The sequence below is a fragment of the Toxotes jaculatrix genome, chromosome 23 (genome assembly GCF_017976425.1).
Source record: "Toxotes jaculatrix isolate fToxJac2 chromosome 23, fToxJac2.pri, whole genome shotgun sequence".
Classification (NCBI taxonomy): domain Eukaryota; kingdom Metazoa; phylum Chordata; class Actinopteri; family Toxotidae; genus Toxotes; species Toxotes jaculatrix.
The window spans coordinates 1,141,899-1,166,518 of record NC_054416.1 but is presented as its reverse complement, the minus strand read 5'-3'; the positions used below and the strand labels follow the sequence as shown (position 1 = coordinate 1,166,518).

Sequence of the window (24,620 nt, the reverse complement as noted above, 5' to 3'; positions counted from 1 at the left end):
TAGTATAGTATGTCGTTTTTTTCGGCCAAAAAAAGTCAACATTTTTTTCGACCTCAAAATGTCATAAAAACTCATAAAAAACGTCATAGTATAGTATGTCGTTTTTTTCGGCCAAAAAAAGTCAAAATTTTTTTCGACCTCCAAAAGTCACAAAAAACGTCATAGTATAGTATGGCGTTTTTTTCAGCCAAAAAAAGTCAAAATTTTTTTCGACCTCCAAAAGTCACAAAAAACGTCATAGTATACTATGTCGTTTTTTTCGGCCAAAAAAAGTCAAAATTTTTTTCGACCTCCAAAAGTCATAAAAAACGTCATAGTATAGTATGGCGTTTTTTTCGGCCAAAAAAAGTCAAAATTTTTTTCGACCTCCAAAAGTCACAAAAAACGTCATAGTATAGTATGGCGTTTTTTTCGGCCAAAAAAAGTCAAAATTTTTTTAGACCTCAGAATGTCATAAAAACTCATAAAAAACGTCATAGTATAGTATGTCGTTTTTTTCGGCCAAAAAAAGTCAAAATTTTTTTCGACCTCAAAATGTCATAAAAACTCATAAAAAACGTCATAGTATAGTATGGCGTTTTTTTCGGCCAAAAAAAGTCAACATTTTTTTAGACCTCAAAATGTCATAAAAACTCATAAAAAACGTCATAGTATAGTATGTCGTTTTTTTCGGCCAAAAAAAGTCAAAATTTTTTTCGACCTCCAAAAGTCATAAAAAACGTCATAGTATAGTATGGCGTTTTTTTCGGCCAAAAAAAGTCAACATTTTTTTAGACCTCAAAATGTCATAAAAACTCATAAAAAACGTCATAGTATAGTATGGCGTTTTTTTTCGGCCAAAAAAAGTCAAAATTTTTTTCGACCTCCAAAAGTCACAAAAAACGTCATAGTATAGTATGGCGTTTTTTTCGGCCAAAAAAAGTCAAAATTTTTTTCGACCTCAAAATGTCATAAACAGTCATAAAAAACGTCATAGTATAGTATGTCGTTTTTTTCGGCCAAAAAAAGTCAAAACTTTTTTCGACCTCCAAAAGTCACAAAAAAGGTCATAGTATAGTATGTCGTTTTTTTCGGCCAAAAAAAGTCAAAATTTTTTTCGACCTCGAAATGTCATAAAAACTCACAAAAAACGTCATAGTATAGTATGTCGTTTTTTTCGGCCAAAAAAAGTCAAAAAATTTTTCGACCTCAAAATGTCATAAAAACTCATAAAAAACGTCATAGTATAGTATGGCGTTTTTTTCGGACAAAAAAAGTCAAAATTTTTTTCGACCTCCAAAAGTCACAAAAAACGTCATAGTATAGTATGTCGTTTTTTTCGGCCAAAAAAAGTCAACATTTTTTTCGACCTCGAAATGTCATAAAAACTCACAAAAAACGTCATAGTATAGTATGTCGTTTTTTTCGGCCAAAAAAAGTCAAAAATTTTTTCGACCTCAAAATGTCATAAAAACTCATAAAAAACGTCATAGTATAGTATGGCGTTTTTTTCGGCCAAAAAAAGTCAAAATTTTTTTCGACCTCCAAAAGTCACAAAAAACGTCATAGTATAGTATGTCGTTTTTTTCGGCCAAAAAAAGTCAACATTTTTTTCGACCTCAAAATGTCATAAAAAGTCATAAAAAACGTCATAGTATAGTATGGCGTTTTTTTCGGCCAAAAAAAGTCAAATTTTTTTTCGACCTCCAAAAGTCATAAAAAACGTCATAGTATAGTATGTCGTTTTTTTCGGCCAAAAAAAGTCAAAATTTTTTCCCACCTCAAAATGTCATAAAAACTCATAAAAAACGTCATAGTATAGTATGTCGTTTTTTTCGGCCAAAAAAAGTCAAAATTTTTTTCGACCTCAAAATGTCATAAAAAGTCATAAAAAACGTCATAGTATAGTATGGCGTTTTTTTTGGCCAAAAAAAGTCAAAATTTTTTTCGACCTCCAAAAGTCATAAAAAACGTCATAGTATAGTATGTCGTTTTTTTCGGCCAAAAAAAGTCAACATTTTTTTCGACCTCAAAATGTCATAAAAAGTCATAAAAAACGTCATAGTATAGTATGTCGTTTTTTTCGGCCAAAAAAAGTCAAAATTTTTTTCGACCTCAAAATGTCATAAAAACTCATAAAAAACGTCATAGTATAGTATGGCGTTTTTTTCGGCCAAAAAAAGTCAACATTTTTTTCGACCTCCAAAAGTCACAAAAAACGTCATAGTATAGTATGTCGTTTTTTTCGGCCAAAAAAAGTCAAAATTTTTTTCGACCTCAAAATGTCATAAAAACTCATAAAAAACGTCATAGTATAGTATGGCGTTTTTTTCGGCCAAAAAAAGTCAAAATTTTTTTCGACCTCCAAAAGTCATAAAAAACGTCATAGTATAGTATGGCGTTTTTTTCGGCCAAAAAAAGTCAAAATTTTTTTCGACCTCCAAAAGTCACAAAAAACGTCATAGTATACTATGTCGTTTTTTTCGGCCAAAAAAAGTCAAAATTTTTTTCGACCTCCAAAAGTCATAAAAAACGTCATAGTATAGTATGTCGTTTTTTTCGGCCAAAAAAAGTCAAAAATTTTTTCGACCTCCAAAAGTCACAAAAAACGTCATAGTATAGTATGTCGTTTTTTTCGGCCAAAAAAAGTCAAAATTTTTTTCGACCTCAAAATGTCATAAAAACTCATAAAAAACGTCATAGTATAGTATGGCGTTTTTTTCGGCCAAAAAAAGTCAAATTTTTTTTCGACCTCCAAAAGTCACAAAAAACGTCATAGTATAGTATGTCGTTTTTTTCGGCCAAAAAAAGTCAAAATTTTTTTCGACCTCAAAATGTCATAAAAACTCATAAAAAACGTCATAGTATAGTATGGCGTTGTTTTCGGCCAAAAAAAGTCAACATTTTTTTCGACCTCCAAAAGTCATAAAAAACGTCATAGTATAGTATGGCGTTTTTTTCGGCCAAAAAAAGTCAACATTTTTTTCGACCTCAAAATGTCATAAAAACTCATAAAAAACGTCATAGTATAGTATGTCGTTTTTTTCGGCCAAAAAAAGTCAAAATTTTTTTCGACCTCAAAATGTCATAAAAACTCATAAAAAACGTCATAGTATAGTATGGCGTTTTTTTTGGCCAAAAAAAGTCAAAATTTTTTTCGACCTCCAAAAGTCACAAAAAACGTCATAGTATAGTATGGCGTTTTTTTCAGCCAAAAAAAGTCAAAATTTTTTTCGACCTCCAAAAGTCACAAAAAACGTCATAGTATAGTATGTCGTTTTTTTCGGCCAAAAAAAGTCAAAATTTTTTTCGACCTCCAAAAGTCATAAAAAACGTCATAGTATAGTATGGCGTTTTTTTCGGCCAAAAAAAGTCAAAATTTTTTTCGACCTCCAAAAGTCACAAAAAACGTCATAGTATAGTATGGCGTTTTTTTCAGCCAAAAAAAGTCAAAATTTTTTTCGACCTCCAAAAGTCATAAAAAACGTCATAGTATAGTATGGCGTTTTTTTCGGCCAAAAAAAGTCAACATTTTTTTCGATCTCAAAATGTCATAAAAACTCATAAAAAACGTCATAGTATAGTATGTCGTTTTTTTCGGCCAAAAAAAGTCAAAATTTTTTTCGACCTCCAAAAGTCACAAAAAAGGTCATAGTATAGTATGTCGTTTTTTTCGGCCAAAAAAAGTCAAAATTTTTTTCGACCTCCAAAAGTCACAAAAAAGGTCATAGTATAGTATGTCGTTTTTTTCGGCCAAAAAAAGTCAACATTTTTTTCGACCTCGAAATGTCATAAAAACTCACAAAAAACGTCATAGTATAGTATGTCGTTTTTTTCGGCCAAAAAAAGTCAAAAATTTTTTCGACCTCAAAATGTCATAAAAACTCATAAAAAACGTCATAGTATAGTATGGCGTTTTTTTCGGCCAAAAAAAGTCAACATTTTTTTCGACCTCAAAATGTCATAAAAACTCATAAAAAACGTCATGGTATAGTATGTCGTTTTTTTCGGCCAAAAAAAGTCAAAATTTTTTTCGACCTCCAAAAGTCATAAAAAACGTCATAGTATAGTATGTCGTTTTTTTCGGCCAAAAAAAGTCAAAATTTTTTTCGACCTCAAAATGTCATAAAAACTCATAAAAAACGTCATAGTATAGTATGGCGTTTTTTTCGGCCAAAAAAAGTCAACATTTTTTTAGACCTCAAAATGTCATAAAAACTCATAAAAAACGTCATAGTATAGTATGTCGTTTTTTTCGGCCAAAAAAAGTCAAAATTTTTTTCGACCTCCAAAAGTCATAAAAAACGTCATAGTATAGTATGGCGTTTTTTTCGGCCAAAAAAAGTCAACATTTTTTTCGACCTCAAAATGTCATAAAAACTCATAAAAAACGTCATAGTATAGTATGTCGTTTTTTTCGGCCAAAAAAAGTCAAAATTTTTTCGACCTCCAAAAGTCATAAAAAACGTCATAGTATAGTATGGCGTTTTTTTCGGCCAAAAAAAGTCAAAATTTTTTTAGACCTCAAAATGTCATAAAAACTCATAAAAAACGTCATAGTATAGTATGGCGTTTTTTTCGGCCAAAAAAAGTCAAAATTTTTTTCGACCTCCAAAAGTCATAAAAAACGTCATAGTATAGTATGTCGTTTTTTTCGGCCAAAAAAAGTCAAAACTTTTTTCGACCTCCAAAAGTCACAAAAAAGGTCATAGTATAGTATGTCGTTTTTTTCGGCCAAAAAAAGTCAAAATTTTTTTCGACCTCGAAATGTCATAAAAACTCACAAAAAACGTCATAGTATAGTATGTCGGTTTTTTCGGCCAAAAAAAGTCAAAAATTTTTTCGACCTCAAAATGTCATAAAAACTCATAAAAAACGTCATAGTATAGTATGGCGTTTTTTTCGGCCAAAAAAAGTCAAAATTTTTTTCGACCTCCAAAAGTCACAAAAAACGTCATAGTATAGTATGTCGTTTTTTTCGGCCAAAAAAAGTCAACATTTTTTTCGACCTCGAAATGTCATAAAAACTCACAAAAAACGTCATAGTATAGTATGTCGTTTTTTTCGGCCAAAAAAAGTCAAAAATTTTTTCGACCTCAAAATGTCATAAAAACTCATAAAAAACGTCATAGTATAGTATGGCGTTTTTTTCGGCCAAAAAAAGTCAAAATTTTTTTCGACCTCCAAAAGTCACAAAAAACGTCATAGTATAGTATGTCGTTTTTTTCGGCCAAAAAAAGTCAACATTTTTTTCGACCTCAAAATGTCATAAAAAGTCATAAAAAACGTCATAGTATAGTATGGCGTTTTTTTCGGCCAAAAAAAGTCAAATTTTTTTTCGACCTCCAAAAGTCATAAAAAACGTCATAGTATAGTATGGCGTTTTTTTCGGCCAAAAAAAGTCAACATTTTTTTCGACCTCAAAATGTCATAAACAGTCATAAAAAACGTCATAGTATAGTATGTCGTTTTTTTCGGCCAAAAAAAGTCAAAATTTTTTTCGACCTCAAAATGTCATAAAAACTCATAAAAAACGTCATAGTATAGTATGTCGTTTTTTTCGGCCAAAAAAAGTCAAAAATTTTTTCGACCTCAAAATGTCATAAAAACTCATAAAAAACGTCATAGTATAGTAAGGTGTTTTTTTCGGACAAAAAAAAGTTAAATTTTTTTTCGACCTCCAAAAGTCATAAAAAATGTCATAGTATGGTAAGGCGTTTTTTTCGGCCAAATAAAGTCAAAATTTTTTTCGACCTCAAAATGTCATAAAAAACGTCATAGTATGGTAAGGCTTCAAAATCAGACAAAAAAAGTCTAAATTTTTTCGACTTCCAAAAGTCATAAAAAACGTCATAGTATAGTAAGGCGTCAAAATCGGACAAAAAAAAGTCAAATTTTTTTTCGACCTCCAAAAGTCATAAAAAACGTCATAGTATAGTAAGGCGTTTTTTTCGGACAAAAAAAGTCAAAATTTTTTTCGACCTCCAAAAGTCATAAAAAACTTCATAGTATAGTAAGGCGTCAAAATCGGACAAAAAAAATCAAACTTTTTTTCGACCTCCAAATGTCATAAAAAACGTCATAATATAGTAAGGCGTTTTTTTCGGGCAAAAAAAGTCAAATTTTTTTTCCAACTCAAAATGTCATAAAAAACGTCATAGTATAGTAAGGCATCAAAATCGGACAAAAAAAGTCAAAATTTTTTTCGACCTCAAAATGTCATAGAAAACGTCATAGTATAGTAAGGCGTCAAAATCGGACAAAAAAAGTCAAAAAATTTTTCGACCTCAAAATGTCATAAAAAACGTCATAGTATAGTAAGGCGTTTTTTTCGGACAAAAAAAGTCAAAATTTTTTTCGACCTCCAAAAGTCATAAAAAACTTCATAGTATAGTAAGGCGTCAAAATCGGACAAAAAAGGTCAAAATTTTTTTCGACCTCCAAAAGTCATAAAAAACGTCATAGTATAGTAAGGCGTCAAAATCAGACAAAAAAAGTCAAACTTTTTTTCGACCTCCAAATGTCATAAAAAACGTCATAATATAGTAAGGCGTTTTTTTCGGGCAAAAAAAAGTCAAAATTTTTTTCCAACTCAAAATGTCATAAAAAACGTCATAGTATAGTAAGGCGTCAAAATCGGACAAAAAAAGTCAAAATTTTTTTCGACCTCCAAAAGTCATAAAAAATGTCATAGTATAGTAAGGCATCAAAATCGGACAAAAAAAGTCAAAAATTTTTTCGACCTCCAAAAGTCATAAAAAACGTCATAGTATAGTAAGGTGTTTTTTTCGGACAAAAAAAAGTTAAATTTTTTTTCGACCTCCAAAAGTCATAAAAAATGTCATAGTATGGTAAGGCGTTTTTTTCGGCCAAATAAAGTCAAAATTTTTTTCGACCTCAAAATGTCATAAAAAACGTCATAGTATGGTAAGGCTTCAAAATCAGACAAAAAAAGTCTAAATTTTTTCGACTTCCAAAAGTCATAAAAAACGTCATAGTATAGTAAGGCGTCAAAATCGGACAAAAAAAAGTCAAATTTTTTTTCGACCTCCAAAAGTCATAAAAAACGTCATAGTATAGTAAGGCGTTTTTTTCGGACAAAAAAAGTCAAAATTTTTTTCGACCTCCAAAAGTCATAAAAAACTTCATAGTATAGTAAGGCGTCAAAATCGGACAAAAAAAATCAAACTTTTTTTCGACCTCCAAATGTCATAAAAAACGTCATAATATAGTAAGGCGTTTTTTTCGGGCAAAAAAAGTCAAATTTTTTTTCCAACTCAAAATGTCATAAAAAACGTCATAGTATAGTAAGGCATCAAAATCGGACAAAAAAAGTCAAAATTTTTTTCGACCTCAAAATGTCATAGAAAACGTCATAGTATAGTAAGGCGTCAAAATCGGACAAAAAAAGTCAAAAAATTTTTCGACCTCAAAATGTCATAAAAAACGTCATAGTATAGTAAGGCGTTTTTTTCGGACAAAAAAAGTCAAAATTTTTTTCGACCTCCAAAAGTCATAAAAAACTTCATAGTATAGTAAGGCGTCAAAATCGGACAAAAAAGGTCAAAATTTTTTTCGACCTCCAAAAGTCATAAAAAACGTCATAGTATAGTAAGGCGTCAAAATCAGACAAAAAAAGTCAAACTTTTTTTCGACCTCCAAATGTCATAAAAAACGTCATAATATAGTAAGGCGTTTTTTTCGGGCAAAAAAAAGTCAAAATTTTTTTCCAACTCAAAATGTCATAAAAAACGTCATAGTATAGTAAGGCGTCAAAATCGGACAAAAAAAGTCAAAATTTTTTTCGACCTCCAAAAGTCATAAAAAATGTCATAGTATAGTAAGGCATCAAAATCGGACAAAAAAAGTCAAAAATTTTTTCGACCTCCAAAAGTCATAAAAAACGTCATAGTATAGTAAGGTGTTTTTTTCGGACAAAAAAAAGTTAAATTTTTTTTCGACCTCCAAAAGTCATAAAAAATGTCATAGTATGGTAAGGCGTTTTTTTCGGCCAAATAAAGTCAAAATTTTTTTCGACCTCAAAATGTCATAAAAAACGTCATAGTATGGTAAGGCTTCAAAATCAGACAAAAAAAGTCTAAATTTTTTCGACTTCCAAAAGTCATAAAAAACGTCATAGTATAGTAAGGCGTCAAAATCGGACAAAAAAAAGTCAAATTTTTTTTCGACCTCCAAAAGTCATAAAAAACGTCATAGTATAGTAAGGCGTTTTTTTCGGACAAAAAAAGTCAAAATTTTTTTCGACCTCCAAAAGTCATAAAAAACTTCATAGTATAGTAAGGCGTCAAAATCGGACAAAAAAAATCAAACTTTTTTTCGACCTCCAAATGTCATAAAAAACGTCATAATATAGTAAGGCGTTTTTTTCGGGCAAAAAAAGTCAAATTTTTTTTCCAACTCAAAATGTCATAAAAAACGTCATAGTATAGTAAGGCATCAAAATCGGACAAAAAAAGTCAAAATTTTTTTCGACCTCAAAATGTCATAGAAAACGTCATAGTATAGTAAGGCGTCAAAATCGGACAAAAAAAGTCAAAAAATTTTTCGACCTCAAAATGTCATAAAAAACGTCATAGTATAGTAAGGCGTTTTTTTCGGACAAAAAAAGTCAAAATTTTTTTCGACCTCCAAAAGTCATAAAAAACTTCATAGTATAGTAAGGCGTCAAAATCGGACAAAAAAGGTCAAAATTTTTTTCGACCTCCAAAAGTCATAAAAAACGTCATAGTATAGTAAGGCGTCAAAATCAGACAAAAAAAGTCAAACTTTTTTTCGACCTCCAAATGTCATAAAAAACGTCATAATATAGTAAGGCGTTTTTTTCGGGCAAAAAAAAGTCAAAATTTTTTTCCAACTCAAAATGTCATAAAAAACGTCATAGTATAGTAAGGCGTCAAAATCGGACAAAAAAAGTCATACTTTTGTCCTGATAAATGAATAAATGAAGAAGTAGAGCTGTAATGAACAATTTTTACATCAAAAATCTATTACTTTTTGTATTTCTACAAAATATGACAGCATATGGAGAAAATTCACATAACTTCCCACCATAGGTTCCCAACAGATTCAGGTGCACTTACAAGTAATTAAGAAATTGTTACTGTAGAAATATTTGGTTGTTAGACTTTAAACTAAGTTCTGTCAATGTTACATCGCTATTGGGTGGTTCTGCACTTGTGATGTGATTGAGTTAACTTTTAACTGTTGTTCACTGTGATCAGTGAACACAGTGAACATCAATCACACAACTTGAGCAAGTTTCAAATTTCTGCTCATAGATTTTTATATTCTCCAGAAGCCAACAGATCAACAGGGAAAAAAATGCCATCTCTTAAAATTCACCTTATTTCAACTGGTTTTAATATTTGATTTTACGTCCTGCTCTGTTTTCTAGCTTTGTTCTTTTAACACAATTTATTAACTATGTTTTTTTAGTGTATCTAGAAAAGCTCTGGATAAATGAAATGCATAGCTTTAATTATAAAAAAGCAGATTTCTGATGGTTCTTCTGTCTTACATCTTAACACACTCATGTAAAGTGAATTCACAGGTGTAAATACCTTGATGGAGTTGAGCTTGTTGATGCGCGGTCTGAAGTTGTTCGGGTCTCTCCTGAATGTGATTTCCAGCAGCGACAGAAACCGGTTCATCCCCGCTAACAGACCCTGAGGCCTGATGAACAGAAAACAAACTCAGTTTTCACTTCACTAAGTATTTAGTTGTTGCCGTGATAGTTTTAAAAAATGTCTTTGTTGCTTACGTGTTTGCTGCGGTCTTCTTGGAGGGAATACCGTCAAACACGATGACTCTGTCAGCCAGATAGGTCGCCATGATGAAGTCGTGCTCCACCACGAACGCTGCCTTCTTCATCAAAATCGGCCAAAAAAAGTCATACTTTAGTATGGCCTCAAAATGTCAGAAAAAACAAAAAAAAAATTATGACTAATTAATTAGTCTAGTTACAGTTTTAGTTATTATGACTAAACATACAGTTAGTCACAATTATCTCTATAGACACTGTTACAGTTAAGGATATAGCCCTTAGTAGGGCTGGCTCAGGCAACTGAATCATCCCCTAGTTATGCTGCTATAGGCCTAGGCTGCTGGGGGACATCCCATGATCTACTGCGCACTTCTTCTTCTTTCTCTTTCTCTCCTCAGACCCACTCTCAAATTTATTAGCCTTTATTACATGTCATTAACTCTGTGTCCTCTCTGTCCCGTAGTCCTGTGTTTGTTTCTCTCTGGTCTCTCTGTACCTTTCTGCAGGTACCTCTGGCTCCGGAGCTGCATGTCTTGTGGTCCTGGCTCCACCCACCTGCTGCTGTTTATTGTTTACAATGATCTATTTCTAACATGTTTAATGTTCCGTTCTGCTACAGATAAATATTGGATTAATATTCTTTGCAGGCTGTAATGTAAATAATTACCAGTCATGACAGCTTTTTGCCTCTGTGCTCTATTTCCTATTATAACTGTAATCTGCTGAGCACACATTATCCAGTAACTGTTCACTAACTGTAATGTAAATGCTGACCCACTAACATTGTCCATTGTCTGTATTATGCTGCATGTCTTTCTCCCCCTCTCCTCCATTCCTAGCTGTCCTATCTTCTTCCTTTTCCTCCTTTCACCCAGCCCGGCCATCGGCAGGAGGGTCCCCCATCTGAGCCAGGTTCTGCTCGAGGTTTCTTCCTGTTCAAAGGGAGTTTTCCTTGCCACTGTCGCCTTAAGTGCTGCTCTGGGGTCAGGCTCTGGGTCTCTGTAAAGCGCTTTGAGACAATTTTTGATTGTGGAAGGCGCTATATAGATAAAATTGAATTGAATTGAATTGACATTTTGAGGTCATAGTAAAGTATGACTTTCTTTGGCCTTTTTTGAAGCCTTACTATATTTTGACAAATTTGACTGCATTTGGTCGCCTTACAACCATTACAGACATAATAAATTAAGAGAGAAACTGTTCTGGGTTCAGGTATTAACATTTTATTATCAGTTGTTGTAAATGCATAAGTGTTAAAATACGCTGCTTAATGTTTCACAATGTTGCTGGCTTGTGAATTCAGCCCAGTATGTTCAGGCTGAGATACAGAATGCAATGCATTTTTTACTTTCAATGTTTCACAACATTGCTTGCTATTGAACGCAGTCTAGAACATAAAGGCAGATTTTTTTAAATTTCCTTTTTTATACTCTTATGCTTTTAAACATATATGTTGTTTCAACACAGCCTCCAGCATGGTCAGGCGGGGGGGGGGGTGTGGGGGGGTGGGGCTGTGCAGGAAGTCACAGTTGGTCACACAGGAAGTTGTCTTAGTCATCTAGGAAGAAATAGTTTCCACTCTTCTTCTGTTCGGTGTCCTAGAATAAACAAAGGTCAAAGATCAGTGCATATACGAGCCTGACTTGACCAGCTTTCAAGATTAACAGATTTCACTTTAATTTGGTGATATCAGTCTTAACATTTTGTTTTCGTCTCTGTAATTTTTAACCATGTCTCGATTGGTTTCAGAAACATTTTGTTTAAGGACTGCAGTACAAAATGAGGCATTTACAGAAACAGATTTATGTGCAGTCCTGATAAATAAATAAATGAAGAAGTAGAGCTGTAATGAACAATTTTTACATCAAAAATCTATTACTTTTTGTATTTCTACAAAATATGACAGCATATGGAGAAAATTCACATAACTTCCCACCATAGGTTCCCAACAGATTCAGGTGCACTTACAAGTAATTAAGAAATTGTTACTGTAGAAATATTTGGTTGTTAGACTTTAAACTAAGTTCTGTCAATGTTACATCGCTATTGGGTGGTTCTGCACTTGTGATGTGATTGAGTTAACTTTTAACTGTTGTTCACTGTGATCAGTGAACACAGTGAACATCAATCACACAACTTGAGCAAGTTTCAAATTTCTGCTCATAGATTTTTATATTCTCCAGAAGCCAACAGATCAACAGGGAAAAAAATGCCATCTCTTAAAATTCACCTTATTTCAACTGGTTTTAATATTTGATTTTACGTCCTGCTCTGTTTTTTTAACACAATTTATCAACTATGTTTTTTTAGTGCATCTAGAAAAGCTCTGGATAAATGAAATGCATAGTTTTATTTTAATTATAAAAAAGCAGATTTCTGATGGTTCTTCTGTCTTACATCTTAACACACTCATGTAAAGTGAATTCACAGGTGTAAATACCTTGATGGAGTTGAGCTTGTTGATGCGCGGTCTGAAGTTGTTCGGGTCTCTCCTGAATGTGATTTCCAGCAGCGACAGAAACCGGTTCATCCCCGCTAACAGACCCTGAGGCCTGATGAACAGAAAACAAACTCAGTTTTCACTTCACTAAGTATTTAGTTGTTGCCGTGATAGTTTTAAAAAATGTCTTTGTTGCTTACGTGTTTGCTGCGGTCTTCTTGGAGGGAATACCGTCAAACACGATGACTCTGTCAGCCAGATAGGTCGCCATGATGAAGTCGTGCTCCACCACGAACGCTGTCTTCTTCGCGTGGAGGATGTATCTGCAGACAAACACAAGCCGGACAGAGAACGTAAGGATGTGAAGGACAAGGGGAAGCGAGAAAAAAGTGACGGATGGGAGCAAAAGTGAGAGGGAACTGTGTCTGACCTCTTGATGACTCTGGCGGCCATCAATCTCTGCTCAGAGTCCAGGTAAGCCGAAGGTTCGTCAATCAGATAAACATCAGCTGGTTTCCCCAAACACAGAGTGAGAGCGACTCTCTGCAGCTCACCACCAGACAGGTTCTGCACCTGAGGGGGGAGCAGAGGGGGGAGGTTGATTGGTCGAGATCTGAACCTATAAAAACCAACTTCAGCAGAATGAAAACTGTCTTTATTTCTGTTTTCTGTAAATAATCAACATCTCAGCAGGTTTAAAGATGAGGAGACAAATTATGTGTCGGATTGGCTGAAATATCTCAACTATCAGATGGACTGCGATGGTTCATGTTCCACATTAAACACCTGTCAATAACAGGACAACTGCTCTACACGTCAGTTTAAGGGCGATGACGCAATACACTGGCCACTGATCAACAGGTGGCGGTGACACAGGTATGTGGACAGTGTTAGATTTAAAATACTTCATCGCACTTATTAGTGCTGTATGAAACGACAATTAGATTTGTGTTGTATGAATTTGTGTTGAGTATGACGCCACTCTGTGGTTGTACGTATTGATTAGTGCTGTGGAAACAGACGTTACGCTGAATTTATGCAGACTAAAGGCAAACGTGCAGTTTGAGTTTGCACTGACTCAGGACCGTGAGACGTAAAAGCCCTGATGTGAGTATCTGTGGTCCTTACATTCACACGGACCCTTGAATGAACACATTGAGGTTGCCTAGCAACAGTAAAACAACTGACACTTAAATGAATGAAAGCAACTTAAAACACACAACTATGGTGTGTGTGTGTATGTGTGTGTGGTGTGTGCGTGTCTTACATCCTGGTCTATGATGCTCTCGATCTGCAGCGGCTTCATGACGTCGGTGATGAACTGCGGGTGAGTGTAGGCGTCTCTGATCTTCTCGTGCAGCAGAGCTCTGACGCTGCCCTGCACACACACAGACACACAAACATTTCAGTCGCACAAACTTCACAGCTTCAGATGAACTGTTTCTGTTTACAGAGGCGCCGGGAGTCTGAAGCTTTTTTATGGATTATTATCTGTTGGAGGAGGTTTCGCCAGGTGACGGACGAAGCTCTCACATCAGTGAGGAAAAGACAAAACTACAGCAACAGGACATCAGATTCTCAAACATGAACTTTTCTGCTTTTCTTACATTTCTTTGATCATAATCTGAGTAACTCTGCATTTGTTGGTTGGACAAAACATCGAGGCACCAGCTTTGACTTCCTGGTTCCTATTTGCTACATTACATTATTTAATCCATGAATAAAATGATCAATAAGAGAAAATAACTAAAGTTTCTTTATGTTTCCTGTGATGGATCAACCTGCTCTTTATTTGCTCTGATTTTCCTCCTGAACTACAAAGAAGGAAGGAGTTAAATTTGGTAATGTCTTTAAAAAAAAAAACAGCAGAATGATCCTTTAACAGACTGAGAATATGTAAAGTTTCATACAAACAATCACTGAGCTGATGAAGAAACTGATTCAACAAACCTTAAACTTCGGGCTGATGGTTTGAGGCTTGTAGCTGACGTTCAGGATGGGAACCTCACCTCCCCCGTCAGGTTTGAGTCCTCCAGCCAACATCCTGATAAATGTTGTCTTCCCTGTGCCTGCAGACACACAAACACAAACACAAACACATAAATTAATACACACAATAAAGAAATGCATATATATCATTCGTTTAAATGGCTGAGTGTGATTTGAGTTTGAAGCAGACGACGTATCCTGATGAAATCTGGCTCAGGTTCACACATTCAAACACAAAGGAAGCGTACCGTTCTCTCCCAGCATCACCATGATCTCCGAGTCGGTAAATTCTCCTCCTTTGATCTCCAACGTGAACTCGCCCATCGTCTTCGCCATGTCTGGATACTGAACAACAGCAACAACAACAACAGGTCAAACATCTGCTTTTTCTGCAGGCGTCACCTCAGAGCACACGTTACTGCACGTCTGTACTCAAAAATCATAACTTATTGGATTAATGACGACATTTTTAACCCACAAGAAAAAGACCATTTATATCACAAGACAAAAAAACCTGACTGTAAGATTTCAATTCAACAAAACGATGATGATGAGAAGAGAAACAAAGTGTAGAGAGAAAATGGGAAGGAATGAAGTAAAGAAGAAAGGAGGGATGAGAAAAAGGACAGAAATAGGTAGTGAAGTAGGGGACGAGTGGGAACAAGAACAAGGAATAAAGTGTTAGAGAAAGGAAACAAGGTTGGAGGTGAAGGTCGTCACCAAACTGAGGACGAATAAATGAGTGAAAAACTAAAACAAAAAAACAGAAAAGGATAAAACCAGATGAGCCGAACAGACCTGGTAGTGCCGGAGTCTCTTCACTTCCTCCTCGTTGGCCGTCTCAGCCACTTTGAAGACCAGCGAGGTCTCACGGAACCTGAGGTTCTCCGTGGGAACGTAACCGTCCAGGAAGATGTTGATACCTGGAGGACGGAGTTTAAGTTAGTAAAGAAATTAAACTACTGTTTTCCCAAAATGTCGAATTATTCCTTTAATGTTTACTGCAACAATTACTGATAAACCAGATTATGAGTCACAGATCAGAGTTTTTCCAAATTAAAAGATATGTTCTCGTTTTCCCCACTGTCCTGAAAACACTGTGAGCTGTGAGTCAGTGTGAGTCTGTGTGTGATTTACCCTCTCGGACGCTGAAGGGCATGGTGACGACGCCATAGGCGCTGGGGACTCCATACAGGCAGCAGATGAAGTCAGACAGGTAGTCCAGCACACTCAGATCGTGCTCCACCACAATGATGTACCTACAGAGAGAGACACACGTTTTCTATTCTGCTGCTGCAACATAACATATTCCCTTAGGGGGTCAATAAAGTATATCTATTTATGAGAAAGATAAACAATCAATATTATTGACCAAACCAGAAAATGACCAGCAAATGAAAAATCATGTATAAACAACCAGACTGATTTGGCAGAGTAACGCTGTAAATGAGTGGTTTCACCTGTCCGGGGTGATGAGGGAGCGGATGGTGATGGCAGCCTTCAGCCTCTGCTTCACATCCAGGTAACTGGACGGCTCGTCAAACATGAAACTGAGGGGAGAGACAGTAAAGTGGGTGAACATGGCGGCGAGTCTGTGCTCTGAGGTCAGAGCAGAAACAATAAATGTGGAGCTGCGACTCATCGTTTCCTCACATGTCGGCCCTCTGGATGCAGACGACGGCGCAGGCGAACCTCTGCAGCTCCCCTCCGGACAAGTCCTCCACGTTCCTCTCCCGCAGGTGACTCAGATCTGCCCGGCAACAACACAGAAAATAACCAATTGCAATAATGAGAACGTCAGTTTTGACCCAACCTTTAAGTCATAATTATATTATTTTATTTAAGCAAAGCTGCTTCTGGGTATTTTTGATCATATAAAAAAAAATATATATATATATATATATATATAGACTGATTGATTAATTAATTATTTAATTAATAATAACCACCATAAAATAATAAATTGCAATACAACATCTTTAAATTCCTCAGGGTGAACGGCCCTGTTCTATGTCCTTACCTAGCTGTTCACAGACGAGATCTTGTGTGTCTGTGTCGTCTTTCCTGCTCAGGATGGCACCTACTGACCCCTGGAGGCAGAGGAGAAGAATTACAACCACTGCAGCATAAAAACACCAACACTGATGAAAACTGTCCCTGAGGAAACGCGTCCTGCTCGCTTACCTTCACGGTCTTTGGGATCTGGTCGACGTACTGCGGTTTGACGATGGCCCGCAGGTCGTCCTCCAGGATTTTGGTGAAGTAGTTCTGCAGCTCAGATCCCCTGAAGTAGGTCAAGATCTCCTGCCAGTCTGGAGGATTCTGGGACAGAGAAACACAAACAGCCACACAAACAATCAACATGCAATCAGGAAAACAGCATTAATACCTGTAATCTGTCTGGCACAGTTATTCCCGTCTCACAGAAACAGGCGGTTTATTATAATGTCATTTCAAATATGTGTGTGTTATTTCTGTGTAACAAAGACCTTCGTAAACACTGTTAAATGTTTCTGTCGAATTTTAATCTTTTATGACTAAATTGGGTTTTTCTTCTTTTCCTGTGCTTTTATTTTGTCGCCCTGTGTGAAACACTGTGTAACCTGAATGATAATTATCAATATGACACAGCCACTTAACTAATCCTGATTCAACTGGAGCAGATCAGTAAATCAAGTAGTTTTGATTAAGACCTTGTCATAGATTTGGCCTCAGTGACATAACCTTCATAACACGTATGTTTCTAACCATAATCATCCTGTAAGACTGTATTTTATGTTTAAGTTACTAAAGCAGTAAGTGGAGATGTATATTTATTAAAATTTTAAGAAACACGTTTGGCTTAATCTCTGACTTTATTCTTAACAGGAGCTCAAGATGATTTATGACGATTGTTGGTCAAAGAGCAGCTACACCCACATTTTATCTCATCAGCACAGCACCGCTCTGAACACCAACCACACTCAACACATCACAACACAGGCCTGCACAAGTAAATCCACCACACCTGACAGCAACATGACTGTGTGTTTGAACACTCACATCATATTTCCCCAGGTTGGGTTTCTGTTTTCCAGCCAGGATCTTCAGGGCTGTGGACTTCCCGATACCATTGGTCCCCACGAGCCCCAGCACCTCACCAGGCCTGGGGATAGGCAGCCTGCACACACACACTCCCATTAGGACTACAGCTAATCTATGAGCTCATATACACTGACATAACGGTTATTACAGGACTGACACACACTTCCATTCCTCGCCCTCGTCTCTTTCAGTGTGATTCAGGTGATACGGTTAAGTTCTCACACATTCAGTTGCATATCCAGGCAGCAATAATGTTGCTCCAGTCAACATCTTCCACATTATACAACCCAATAAACAGGGAATGATCTAAATCATCAGAGTATGTAAAACAGTGTGGAAGGGTTTGAGCAGCTTACCGGTGCAGTTTGAAGGAGTTGGCACAGTATCTGTGTGTGGTTTCCTTCTCCAGGTTGCTTGGCAGGTTCACGATGGACAGCGCTCCAAAAGGACATTTCTACAACACACACAAAAAAAACATCATCAGAACAACAGACTACAACGCGAAAAAGGCTGTAACGATCCCTCAAAAAGAAATCACTCAGATTGATATCATGGTCAGAGGTTTTATTTCTTACAACTATTCTTGATTTTACAGGGACTGCTAAATAAAAACGGTAATATGAGGTACACACAAAGTGTGACAGCACTTAAATTTTCCTAAAGAACAAATAATAAAATACACAGAGAAGAACAGACACCAGCATCGCTAGTTCTGTGTTTTCAGACCAGATCACTTCACACACAGAAACACATTTTTACCTTAATGCAGATTCCACATCCTATACACAGAGACTCGGAGATCCACACAATCTTACTCTGTGGCGTCACTTCAATACACAGCTTGCCTGCAAACACACACATTGGAATACAAATTCACAGTTAGTGGCAGCTCCTTGTATTTTCAGGGGTTGAAGCTCAGTCTACTTTTGAACCGTTAAATTTGTCGGTGAGCACAAGCAAAGCGATCACTCACCCATACGGACCACGGGGCAGCTCTTCTTGCACTCCTGACGGCATTTCTTAGGTTTACATTTGTCATGGTTGACGATGGCGATCCTGGTGTTTTTATCCGCCATGATGGAGGGCTGGAATGACGGACGCTAGCACCTGTGGAGCTGAGAGACAAGGACAAATAAAGCAACAAAAACAGACTTATTTGGAGAGCTTCATGCTGAGTAAAGCAGGTGGAGAAAAAGAAGCTGAACTCTGGTGACAAATCATTTTATGCAGAGCTAATGGTGATTATTTAGATACCAAACACAGCAGAGAATATCTAAACGTAAGAGAGTGGTCAGACTCGAACCTGTGTCCACAAGCACACTATTAACTCTGCTGAAGCAACACATTCAATTCTGAACAAACATGCAAAGCTTTGAACAATGGGCTGCCATACGTCCACTACCACAGCCCTGAACCAGCCTTTACCTGCTCCTGAATGTAACCAAATACAATGTTTTCTGGCTTTGATGCAGATCCTGGTGTAATGGGGTTTGATTTCAGGCCTGAATGAAATGGATTACAGCAAATATAGCAGCTAGCAAACCAGTCCAGTTGCCGCTTTGCAGTCTTTTGCGAGGAGAGAAGAGTCACCACACTCCATTTAAATATCTGGCCTTTTGTTGTTACCTTACGTCTGAACGTACAACGCCTGATAAAGCGTGATCTAAGGCCTTTAACTGTTCACGGGTATCCTCCTGTTCAATGCAGCACACATTCAACACACAGAAGAGGAAGATACTGGCTTAAAAATGAAGATTGTGACTTCAGTTAATCTGTAATTACTTCAACATCTCACCGGCGAAACACAACGTGATGGGCGGTGGCGACCCGCACCAAATTTGGATCTGTCCTTAAATAACCCTATGATATGATCGATCGACAAGAACCGTACAGTTCGTACATTAAAACATACATTGTCAGAGCGCAAGTGCACTTAAAGTTGAACAACTGAACGGAATTTGGAGTACGATCCCCAGAAAACGTAGTCTTCTTGGGGCCCTTCTGCCCACAACAGCAGCTGCGTTCGAAAACTACACTGAAAGACAATCAACCAACTCTTCCTATGCGTTCAGATCGGCTCATCAGCTGTTTTATAAGCTTTACTGGAGCTTGATTACACAGTTAAGGTCGATTTTCAGAGGCTACTAGCAACAAGCTAACTGCTAGCTTCCCATTAAACGACACTAGCAACGGAGGCCCCGCACTGACAGCTGCTCCGTGGCAATACGAGCCCTAAAAAGCGACAAAATTCACAGCGACGACTCAAAAACTCACCCCTGTTCGGCTCCCGTTCTCCGGCTTGGAAAAAACAGACGAGAAAAGACGTATGGAGACAAATAATCGGGAGTGAAACTTCTTTTTTCCAGCAACGTGTTCGTCTCCTGGAAGCCGGCTGGAAAGATGGCGGGAGCAACGCAGAACGCGCGCGACGCCGGCGGTGACGTCATTAAAAAGCGACGCAAACTTATAAAAGCGAGAGTAGCAGGTGAAGCAAAACGGGTTTTAGCTCAGTCTGTGCCGCCTTACAGCTCATGCATTGACGCAGCGCCCGGGAGATTTCTACTATCCCTCATTGTAAGTTTAACCTACACTTTTATCGTAAGCTAAGTTTTAGTGGCTTGGAGGCAGCCTACTGTAGAGAAATATTAGCTCCTAGCAGCTTGCCAGGGAGCCACACCAAACTCCATTCAAATTTTGTGTATTGCTTATATGCGTTTCACACGTTTGCGAAAATAACAGGGACTCAATACACCTATTAAGTAAATAAGATTCTACTAGATGTGTCACTTTTATGCTCAATTTACTTCAAGTAATTATTCATTATCATAAACAATTAAGTCCGATTCTGCAGTTAAAGTTTTTTAATATGCAAGAAAACGTCTCAATGTCAGAAATTTGAAACGAGTTTGGCGTTAGCGTTTGCTGACCTCGTGTTTTTGTCTTTCTCCGCGGTCAGAGGATGGCGACCCCGAGCAAGACACCACCCGGCGCCGACCCCAAACAGCTGGAGCGGACGGGGACGGTCCGGGAGATTGGCTCCCAGGCGGTGTGGTCCCTCTCCTCCTGTAAACCCGGTCAGTGCCAAACCCAGCAAACAATTAGCTGTGTGATTACAGAGTGACTTATGTAGCCTGGTGTCATTTAGACTCTCTGTCCACCCGTGTCTAGGTTTTGGAGTGGATCAACTGAGGGACGACAATCTGGAGACTTACTGGCAGTCAGATGGATCCCAGCCTCACCTGGTCAACATTCAGTTCAGGTAACACGAGTCATGTTCACTCAGTACAAGGGTTTCTGGATTTTTGTGTGTGTGTGTGTGTGTGTGTTCACTGTCCCTGATGGTTTTTATTTGCTTTGTTCAGGAGGAGGACAACAGTGAAGATGCTGTGTATTTATGCAGATTATAAATCTGATGAGAGCTACACACCCAGTAAGATCTCTGTCAGAGTGGGCAACAACTTCCACAACCTGCAAGAAATCAGGGTAAGAACAGGAGAACGGAAGCGTTACAGAGTTTCGTAACCAGTCAAAGGATTTACTTTCCTCTCATCTGTCTGTTCTTCTTCACTGTAGCAGTTGGAGATGGTGGAGCCCAGTGGCTGGATTCACATCTCTCTGTTGAACCAGGTAAGAAACTATTTCTTTAACTTTAATTTAACTTTAATTTAACTCTGGGATTCTGGGTAACGAAGCTCAATGCCTTTTTTTTTTTTTTTTGGTACAGACTGATATGTATCCATAGCTCCACACATCCTCCTTCAGATTTAGGAAAACATGTTTGTAAGGTTTTGGAACAAAGAAAGTTTGCTGGATAAAAGCATCAGCACTGACCTAACAGTGGGTTTCTGTGTCTCAGCGAACAAACGAGCCCATCAGCACCTTCATGATCCAGATCGCGGTGTTGGCAAACCACCAGAACGGCAGAGACACTCACATGCGGCAGATTAAGGTCTACACGCCGGTGGAGGAGAGCTCCATCGGGAAGTTCCCACGATGCACCACAGTCGACTTCATGATGTACCGCACGATCAGGTGATCTGGACTGAGATGTGACCGCCTGACCCTCTGTGGCTCCTGGGAAAGTTTGGGGAAAATGACATGGACTGAGATCAGGAGCTGCTGCTGTGCCTCCATAGAAATCTGATTTGATCAGTCTTGTACTGGTTATATAATAAAGGTTTTGTCAAATGTGTTTTCTTAAAAATACAGTGCTGATGTTTTAAAGCTGCCAATATTTAATATATATAAATTTGACTGTAACAGTTTGTTCTTCTCAGAATGGAAAAACCTCTTTACACCATCAAATCCCTTTGTAAAATGATGTAATGTTGTTTTTACACAGAAAAACGAGCTCCTCCTCTGATGTGGCTGTTTGTATGAAAGTGAAACACATAATCAGATCTTGATAAATCTGGTTCTGTTTTGATGTTCAGGTTTCAGATTTGGATTGAATCTTAGGCAGGAAGGTAGATTTCAAGTTTTTGGACTAAAACTCAGAAGGATTCTCAGTTGTGATGCACAGGTTTTAGTCCTGCAGATCAGTGTGACTTAACCTGCAGGACTTCTGAAACATGCTAAGATAAACCCAGCACTCGTTCACTTACCTCTCAGCATTTATCTAAACCAGGACAGGAGCCAGGCTGAGTCATTACGAAGCCAAAAAGTTGGGTTTGTTTACAGAGTAACTTCTGTGCCTACAGGCTGTCATCTGCTGTGGATTTGTTACTGAACGTTGAATTAAATGTGAATTAAATTTGCCAAACAGTGACTGTGTTCATGTATAAAACAAAGAAAACTCTCTGGTTACAGGAAAGAATAAAAGATCAGACTCCAGCAGATGAAAAAACACGTCTTTTTGCACTGTTTGTTGGACAAAATAAACTGAATAAGGAGCATTTTTAACTTCAACCCAGACAAAAACAGATTAGTCATGAAAAATAAAAGTAATTATTTGCTTCCTTGCAGAATCAGATGAGAAGCTTAATACAACTCTCATGTCTGGAAAGTGAAGATGAAGCTACAGCCAGAGCCAGTTTTATCTGGTTTGTTTAATCTGTACAAAAACTAAAGTATAACAACAACAAGCCAGTTCTTCCATCCCAAAATGTCAAAGTGTTCTTTTAACATAAATTAACTGTATTAGTGAGTGAGACGTGTGAATAGTGATAAATTAACATCACACTGGATTAAACATGCAATTGAGCGTCTGAGCCACTTGATGGAGCCACAGACAGATGGACGTTCATCATCCACAGAGAAAAGTTTCTCAGCAGAATCACGTACAAATGAACTGTTTCATTCCAATAAAGCTCATTCAAATTCAGAGGTGCACCGACAGACAGGCAGACCAGTGGTCTCTGTTGCCGTGGTAACCGAAACTACTTCATCCAGTAAGTGCTGATCTGTGAGTGTGTGTCTGTCTCACACGGTGAACTCATTTAATCTGGATCACACTCGTTTCTCCATTCACTCCAGTTCACAAGATTCAATATGGCTGCCAACACACACACACACACACACACTTGTAGATAAATACACAGAAATACAAACCAACAGAAAAACAGTATTAACACAAAGAAACCTACTTTGATTGTTGCCAGTGTTTGTTGTGCCCCCCACCACACACACACACACTCACAGACACACAGACACAGACATACAGACATACAGACACACACACACACACACACACACACACACACACACACACACACACACACACACACTCACACACACACATACACACACACACACAATATAGCAGTACAAGCCCATACACACACACACACACACACACACACACACACACACACACACACACACACACACACACAGACACACACACTCACACACACACATACACACACACACACAATATAGCAGTACAAGCCCATACACACACACACACACACACACACACACACACACACACACACACACACACACACACACACAGACACACACACTCACACAGACACAGACACAGACACACTCACGTTAATGAGTCCCAGCCTGATGTTTTGATGTGGTGTTTTACTGTCTGCTGCTTCCTGACTTTATTAGACATTTCAATCATCGACACACAACCACAGCAGCTCCACCGCTGACGTTCAGGGCTCAGCCTTTGGCAGGACGGCCATGTTTTTGTGTAACCTACAGGGGTGGGACCAGAGGGGGGGGGGGGGCACATCAGAAAGACACAAACACACTTAGTAGTAAGAACAGAGGGAGAGACTCAGGGGGGTGGACAACACAAACACAATCTAATGCAACAGCCCTGCAACACACTGCGCTCTGTGAAGATTGTAATGTTTGTATGAGACTGTGTGGACTCAGTGTACAGAGAATCACCACGGGGGTAGGTGTTCCTGTTATTCTGTCCACCCAATATGTGGATGAGGGTTTGTGTGTGTGTGTGCTTTTAGATGATGAGGCAAAACCAGCGTGTTGTTCCTCTGCTTTATTTGCTGCTCAGAGCAATTACATTAATAGCTTACACACACACGCACGCACACACACACACTTGTGTGTTTATGTTTACAAGATTTGTCAAGTCTTGTAAATATAAACACTGTTTCTAAGTATTTTTTCTGGTTTAACAATGAATTTGAAATATTTTTTTTCAGTTACTGTGAATTAATTGATGAAACCTTTACTACCTGCATGTGTGTGTGTCTGTGTGTGTGTGTTACAGCTGGCCCTGAGGGGACTTACTATTGTGCTGTCAACACGCTGCAAAGCCTCATGGGTAATGGATGAGAGATGTTTTTCAGCTGCTTGCCTGCAGCTGAATTGCACACACACACACACACACACACACACACACACACACACACACACACACACACACACACACACACACACACACACACACACACAGGTAATGTCAAGGGAAGAAGATGTGTTAGGTGAAGAAGACAAACACACATTACAGATCACACACATCAGCAGGTTTGTGTGCAGCCTGTTTATTAATTTTAATCCCTTCATTTCCTTCCTTCCTTTTCGCTTCCTCCCTCTCCATCACTTACCTTCCTCCCTTCCTTTCCTTTCCTTCTCTGTTTATTTCACCTGTGCTGGTTCAGATTTTAAAGCTGCTGCAGAAACACACTTTCACATTTTGCACCTTTCATTGTCCTGAGGTCATAAACATCAGAAACTGTTCCCACTCTGTTTTTCAGTGAGCAGGAGGGAAACAGTCCTGATGCGTGTGAACCAAACACACTCTGCTGCTGTCAGAGCAAAAGCAGCTTTAACCAAACATTTAGTTTATTCATTTTATCAATGGAGCTCGAAGAAAGAGAAAAACACCTCCCACACGTTTCGTTCTGCTTCTGGTTGATG

At 37.7% G+C, this 24,620-nt stretch overlaps 3 protein-coding genes across 4 annotated transcripts; 1 reads left to right on the top strand and 2 right to left on the bottom strand.

Moving 5' to 3' along the window:
- Positions 1-9,440: 9,440 nt before the first annotated feature.
- LOC121177457 (ATP-binding cassette sub-family E member 1-like) lies at positions 9,441-9,870 on the bottom strand. Its single transcript, XM_041031787.1, has 2 exons — positions 9,761-9,870; positions 9,441-9,672 (listed from the first exon to the last, which is right to left on the bottom strand). The coding sequence occupies exons 1-2, from the start codon at positions 9,868-9,870 to the stop codon at positions 9,441-9,443; spliced, it is 342 nt and encodes a 113-aa protein (XP_040887721.1).
- Positions 9,871-11,201: 1,331 nt separating this feature from the next.
- Positions 11,202-19,684, bottom strand: abce1 (ATP-binding cassette, sub-family E (OABP), member 1). The gene is made up of 18 exons (XM_041031648.1): positions 19,551-19,684; positions 18,250-18,391; positions 18,036-18,121; positions 17,633-17,730; positions 17,235-17,352; positions 16,377-16,514; positions 16,213-16,282; positions 15,846-15,942; positions 15,653-15,742; positions 15,330-15,451; positions 14,991-15,115; positions 14,441-14,537; positions 14,154-14,272; positions 13,471-13,581; positions 12,634-12,776; positions 12,404-12,526; positions 12,204-12,315; positions 11,202-11,361 (listed from the first exon to the last, which is right to left on the bottom strand). The coding sequence occupies exons 2-18, from the start codon at positions 18,350-18,352 to the stop codon at positions 11,314-11,316; spliced, it is 1,800 nt and encodes a 599-aa protein (XP_040887582.1). The 5' UTR covers positions 18,353-18,391; positions 19,551-19,684; the 3' UTR covers positions 11,202-11,313.
- Positions 19,685-19,739: 55 nt separating this feature from the next.
- On the top strand, positions 19,740-22,106 carry anapc10 (anaphase promoting complex subunit 10). Of its 2 annotated transcripts, none has more exons than XM_041031747.1 (6): positions 19,740-19,850; positions 20,233-20,350; positions 20,445-20,535; positions 20,639-20,759; positions 20,853-20,903; positions 21,133-22,106. In XM_041031747.1, the coding sequence occupies exons 2-6, from the start codon at positions 20,236-20,238 to the stop codon at positions 21,310-21,312; spliced, it is 558 nt and encodes a 185-aa protein (XP_040887681.1). In that variant the 5' UTR covers positions 19,740-19,850; positions 20,233-20,235; the 3' UTR covers positions 21,313-22,106. The 2 variants fall into 2 exon arrangements, with proteins under 2 accessions (XP_040887681.1, XP_040887680.1); XM_041031746.1 differs by having other exon boundaries at positions 20,850-20,903.
- The last annotated feature ends 2,514 nt before the right edge of the window (positions 22,107-24,620 follow it).

Excerpts from the sequence above, each read along its gene's own strand:
- LOC121177457 (XM_041031787.1), bottom strand. The coding sequence starts at position 9,870 with ATGAAGAAGGCAGCGTTCGTGGTGGAGCACGACTTCATCATGGCGACC. Across the intron at positions 9,673-9,760 it reads AAGAAGACCGCAGCAAACAC|GCCTCAGGGTCTGTTAGCGG; the intron begins GTAAGCAACAAA and ends TCTGTTCATCAG.
- abce1 (XM_041031648.1), bottom strand. The coding sequence starts at position 18,352 with ATGGCGGATAAAAACACCAGGATCGCCATCGTCAACCATGACAAATGT. Across the intron at positions 17,731-18,035 it reads GATGTGGAATCTGCATTAAG|AAATGTCCTTTTGGAGCGCT; the intron begins GTAAAAATGTGT and ends TGTGTGTTGTAG. Across the intron at positions 12,777-13,470 it reads AGAGCATCATAGACCAGGAT|GTGCAGAACCTGTCTGGTGG; the intron begins GTAAGACACGCA and ends CTCCCCCCTCAG.
- anapc10 (XM_041031746.1), top strand. The coding sequence starts at position 20,236 with ATGGCGACCCCGAGCAAGACACCACCCGGCGCCGACCCCAAACAGCTG. Across the intron at positions 20,760-20,849 it reads ACAACCTGCAAGAAATCAGG|CAGTTGGAGATGGTGGAGCC; the intron begins GTAAGAACAGGA and ends TCTTCACTGTAG. Across the intron at positions 20,904-21,132 it reads ACATCTCTCTGTTGAACCAG|CGAACAAACGAGCCCATCAG; the intron begins GTAAGAAACTAT and ends TCTGTGTCTCAG.